This window comes from Corvus brachyrhynchos, unplaced genomic scaffold, assembly GCF_000691975.1.
Source record: "Corvus brachyrhynchos isolate BGI_N302 unplaced genomic scaffold, ASM69197v1 scaffold63, whole genome shotgun sequence".
Taxonomy (NCBI): Eukaryota; Metazoa; Chordata; class Aves; order Passeriformes; family Corvidae; genus Corvus; species Corvus brachyrhynchos.
Genome location: NW_008237227.1, coordinates 36,185 through 41,557, shown reverse-complemented (window position 1 = coordinate 41,557; position 5,373 = coordinate 36,185). Strand labels below are relative to the sequence as shown.

Here is a 5,373-nt window from a genome sequence, read left to right as displayed (position 1 = left end):
TGAACCCCCTCTTCATCCTCCTGGTGCTGGCTCAGTGCAGCTTCTCCTCCGTCATTGCGGGTCTGGCCACCTTCCTCAACAAATTCCTGGAGAAGCAGTACGGTGCCTCGCCCTCCCACGCCAACTTCCTCATAGGTGAGCACGGATGGAGGCAAAAAATATCCATCAGCCCATATTCCCCAGGCTTTTTAAAACCTGGAGAGAAAGTCCCTGAAAGCTCATTTTTGGATGAGACCTGGGGTTCACCTTGGGATGGTCAATGACTTTCCTGACCTGAGGTTCCCCATCTGCCTCGGGTTTGGGCTGTCTTGGACAACAGCTGGGTCTGTGGGTTCTCCCAACTCCTGTGAGTTCCAGAGAGCTGCCCCTTGCCCATGGAGGGGTTCTGGGCAGGCAGGACCCCCCTGATGGCTCAGTTTTTCTGCAGGAGCTGTGAACCTGCCGGCAGCAGCGCTCGGGATGCTCCTGGGAGGGATCATCATGAAGCGCTTCTGCTTCTCCCTGCGGGCCATCCCACGCTTCGCCGTGGTGGTGCTCGTGTTCTCCATCCTCATCTGCCTGCCCCTTTTCTTCATGGGCTGCTCCACAGGGCACATCGAGGGCATCTACCACCCCAGGTAAGGCAGGTGCTGCTCCCAGCTCCTTGCTTCTCCAGCTCTTATCCGTGGGGAGGGATACACGCTGGTGGAGAGGCACAAGACATCACCATGCTGCTGCTCACTCCTTGATCCTGCTGCATGGAGGAGATCTGGGTGCTTCACGGCCCAGAGAGCTCGGGAGGGCGTTTATCCATGATTTTCTGGGCCAAACAAGCAGGGTGTAATGTTTCACTCTGGATTTTTAGGGGAAAATTAGTAATACTGTGTCCACGTCACCTCACATGCTCCCGGCGTTCCAGCTGGACATCACCTTTCTCTTCACCTCAGTGGATATTTTTTGCTCTTACCATGACTTCTTAAGATAAAAATGACATTTTGACATGACCAAGGCTTGATGTTGAGTGCATGGAGCTCGTTTCCCAGTGCACTGCCAGCAAGGAAGAGATTTCTGATGCCATCTCCCCACAGGAGGTGGAGCAGCCCCATCCCACGGTGCCCAAGGACAGCTCCCCAGTGCCACATTCCCGTGGGATTCAGGCTGTGTGACTCCAGCAGATGCACTCCTTGAGGGAGTGAGGGAAGACAGGGCAGATCACTGGGTTTGTGCTCTTCACTTCCACAGTCATCAGGCTTGTTTGGGAACATGCCTGCTTTCAGTTTGTGTCCGTGTGGTGTTTCCAGCTGTTCGCACATCTGTTTGTGCAGCTCTGGATGGAGCCCAAATCCATTTCTCCAGGCTTTTGGCTGATTAATTTTCAGCTGGGGAAAAAAAAAAAAGGAAAAAGAGAAAAGAAAAGAAGCGTGTGAGTACTTGTTTGTAGACATAACATAATTGCTGTGACATTCACTGCACACTTCCAGAGGTACCTGCAGGGATCAGGGGCTGGCAGAAGGCCAGGCTGCTGCTGGCAGTGTCCCAGCCCAAACAGGAACAGGAAAACTGCTCAACTAGTAAAAGGGAATTTTTCTTCTTTTTTTTTTTTTAATTCCTCCTGTCCTATTTCTTAATTTTTTTTCCCAATTTTTCCCCCCTCCTTTCTGGCAGTACACCCAATTCCCAGCAGCAGGTTAAGGCACGGGTTGGGTGCCAGTGCTCTAAGCAGATCTTCCACCCGGTGTGCCGGGAAAACACCACAGAATACATCTCACCCTGCTTCGCTGGCTGCACCAACAGCACCACGAACCCCTCCAACCCCAAACAACCGGTGAGTAAAGCAAGTGCTTAGCAAAGCAGCCTTACTGGGCACAGTGCAGTGATGCTGCAGGGATCCAACAAATGCAGTAACGGGGTGCAACCTTTTCCACACGTGCTGAGCCCTGGGAAGGTGCCACGGAGAATTGCTGTAATGCCCTGGGAGTCTGCTTGGAGGAACAGAGACGGTGGCAAATCCCATTACAGGATGCCACAGCTGTGCCCTAAAACTGGAGCTGGTGCTCTTGTCGGCGTCCTGCACAGGGATGTGGGACGATGCGTCACGAGAAACCTGCTCCTGGCACTGGGAGCCTGACGTCTGTTTTGTTCCAAACGTTTCCAACAGATCTACCACAGCTGTTCCCTGAAAGGGAATGAGTTCTTCTCCACCTACACGGGCTCTTGTCCAGCCAGCTGCTCCCATATGCTCCTTCCTGCCATATTCCTCATCTCCTTCGCTGCCCTGGTCGCCTGCCTGTCCCACAACCCCCTGTACATGATGGTGTTACGGTGAGCAGGGTGTGAGCCAATGGGATGGTTCCCCACGTTGGGACCAACGGGATGCCGTAAACGTGCAACCAGCCCAAGTCCTGGCCAAATCTAGCACCAGCAGCTCTGACCTCCCGTGGCTTCTCCCCTGCAGGGTGGTGAACCAGGACGAGAAGTCGTTCGCCATCGGAGTGCAGTTCTTACTAATGCGGCTGCTGGGTGAGTGTTCATCTCTGAACTAGGCTGGGGGTTTGCTGGAGCCACTGCAGGAGGCACTGAACCTCCTCGGGAGCAGCACCTGACTCCATCCTCTCTCTCCCCGCCAGCCTGGCTGCCAGCTCCAGCCATGTTTGGGGCCCTCATCGACTCCTCCTGCATCTACTGGCAGCAGCAGTGCAGCCAGCGCCACTTCTGCGCCTACTACAACAACGACTTCCTCCGCAACAGGTACCCCGTGCCCCGGCCCCGAGCAGGGCAGGGCCCCAGCCCAGCCTGGGGAGGGCTGCAAGTGCCACCTCTGGATGTGGCATGTCCCTCCTCTTCTCCCGGTAGATACCTGGGGCTGCAGGTTGGCTACAAGGTGGTGGGCACCGTGCTGCTCGCCCTCATCAGCTGGAAGGTGAAGAGGAGCAAGGAGTACAACGTGCAGGAGAAGGCGGCGGGGCTGGTGTAGCCCCCGAGGACTGACTCGCACCCCCATCACCCACCGCCACCACCTTGTCTTGTTTGGGTTTGTTTTACCTCCCACGGGAGCGACTCCGCCTTCGCAGCTCCGAGCTCCTCTGCCGCAGCCCAGGTGCTCCCGGCGAGGGATGCTCCGGGCCGGCCCCATCCTGGGAATGGCTTCTCGCAGGGTCTCCAGCTGCGCTTTCCCATCACCCTGGGGAGCCCCCGGGCAGCTGGAGCAGGAGGCAGAGGGGGCTGGAACACACGGACCCGGACTAGTGCCTGCTGTGGGCGATGGTCCCGCTCCGGCGTGACATTCCCGGCCGGGAGGTGCCCTCACGGCTGGGACAGGAGCAGGGGAGGTGGCTGCCAGCCCGGAGGGGCTGCCTGGTGTCCCCCCACCCACAGCCCCCACAGAGGTCAGCAGGGACACCGCACACGTGTTGGGACAAGTCAGCACAAGGGGTTTATTGCAGAACATCTGGGGTTTGTTGCTCTTTTTATTTTTTAAATAAAGGTCACTTTTCCAACCGTGGTGCTTTTCTTGGTCTTCCCCCAGCCAGCAAGAAAAGGCCATGGGGAGGCTGCAGGTCACAGCCTGGCCCATGCTGAGCACATTCCAGCTGGGAAGGGGGAAGAGATGGTGGCAGAGGGAGGAGGACATTCTTCTGCAGCTCCAGCGGTGATGGGGGAGGGCTGGTAGGGGCTACACAGAGCTCAGGGCCCAGCAGAGGTGCCCTGTTTGCCGTGCCATGGAACCTGCCCGGCCCTGCCTGCATCTCCCTGGCACACAGGGTCTCTGGGCAGGGGGCTGCAGGCACAGCAGAAGGTTTTGACCTGAGGTCCTCATTGGTTTATTGGCACAGATCAGTTCTGGTATTTGGTTGCTTGAGCTGGTGCCTCAGAGGAGGGACCACGAACAAAGAAATGCCTGGCAATTAGAAAGTTTCATTCCCCCTCCCTCACAGTCCTGAGCAAGAGCCATAAGCAGGGTCTGGGGTCCTTCTCACCCTTCACTGCTTTGCTGTTTTGGTTGTTTCACACCCCTCAGGTGGGTTTTGGTGGGTTCTGTTGGTCCACATTATGATGGGGTTGTTACAGACCACAATCTGCTCCAGCATTTAAAAGTAATGTTTTAACTGCAGCTTTGCCTATTCTAACTATTATTAATGATCTTTACTATTATTATTGATCAGACTGTGAGCTCCAGATTTCCCTCTGATCCATCTCTGCCTGACACAGCACAGCCATAGGGTTCACATCAAGTTCAACCCAAGGCCTAACAATTCCAGCTACTTATGTCAAGCACTGAGTTACCTTAAAATCCTGTAATTTTTTCAATTACAGAGGGCTCTGGGCAGGGTACAGTGGGTTTGGGGCTCTTTTTCAGGGTTTTTTTGGGGTGAATGTATTCAGGCCCTGCTGTCCTTACCCCATGGCTTCTCCCTGTGCTCTTGGCCCTGCTGCATCCATGCTCACGGAGGGAGTCGAGGGAAAGGAAGGACAAGAGGGGACCTGCCCTGGATTTGCTCTGGATCAGCAAAGCCTTCACAAAAAACAGCTCTCTCCATGTTATCCCTATTCCTGTTCCCCCTCCACCTGGCAGATTTTCCCTGAACACCCACCTGACCTTCCCTAACTTCCTCCACTTCTTTCACACCATCCAGCAGGACAAGCCCCAGGATGAGCTGGTCACAAGTGCATGAGGTGGCCCAAATGGGGCCAACAGAAGCTCCTGGCCCCAAAGGTGCTGGGGTGGTGGCTCTGTGCACAGGGAAGGTCACAGCTGAACACCTTGGAAACCACACTCCCCTCAGGATACTGATGTGTAGGCATTGTTACTTTTGCTTTCTTTGCCTTTCAGCAATCTCTCCTCTTTCAGGTTTCTGCTGTCCCAGTTATCACTGTGCTCATCGTTCTCCTCCAAAAACATCTGCCTTTTCCAGGGGAACAGCTTGTAGGACAATCCATAGGAAAAAACACTGACCAAAAGAGCTTTAGCACAGCGAGGGCCTCAGTCCCTGGGGATGTGTGAACACAGTGGGTTCCTGACTCAGGGTCAGGCAGCTGGAGCAAGAAGGGGCTGAGTTTATCACATCCCACTGTCCTGCCAAAGCCATCCCAACACAGCCCTGCCGAGCTGCAGCCTCAGGAGCAGCACGCCCGGCCAGCAGAGCCACGGGCTAGGAACAAGGTCAGAAGAGCAAAGAACAAAGCACAGAGCTGACTGGGGAATAAAGACAAACAAGGAAACAACACTCAGAGTTTCCAGTTCTGCTCTTTTCCCTGGGCCACTGGGGGAAAAACAGCCCTGAATATTTAACAAGTCATGGAGCGAGGACCAAAGAACTCCTGGAGTTCTGCTCTGTGTTCCGGCACGAGCGGCTCCGCCGGGGGCATGCCGCCCACCCCCCACCCGGGGGAAGC

At 55.4% G+C, this 5,373-nt stretch overlaps 1 protein-coding gene across 2 annotated transcripts in view; it reads left to right on the top strand.

Annotated features, from left to right (window-relative positions):
• SLCO2A1 (solute carrier organic anion transporter family member 2A1) overlaps positions 1–3,477 on the top strand; it is a 23,907-nt gene extending 20,430 nt beyond the window's left edge. Inside the window, exons 9-15 of one of the 2 annotated variants that reach the window (XM_008630014.2) lie at positions 1–135; positions 428–617; positions 1,645–1,804; positions 2,138–2,301; positions 2,435–2,499; positions 2,607–2,727; positions 2,833–3,477. In XM_008630014.2, coding sequence (XP_008628236.1) covers positions 1–135; positions 428–617; positions 1,645–1,804; positions 2,138–2,301; positions 2,435–2,499; positions 2,607–2,727; positions 2,833–2,953 — 956 coding nt within the window. In that variant the 3' untranslated portion in view covers positions 2,954–3,477. The remainder of the gene's footprint in view (positions 136–427; positions 618–1,644; positions 1,805–2,137; positions 2,302–2,434; positions 2,500–2,606; positions 2,728–2,832) is intronic. The other variant, XM_017729395.1, reaches the window with a different exon arrangement.
• Positions 3,478–5,373: the final 1,896 nt, after the last annotated feature.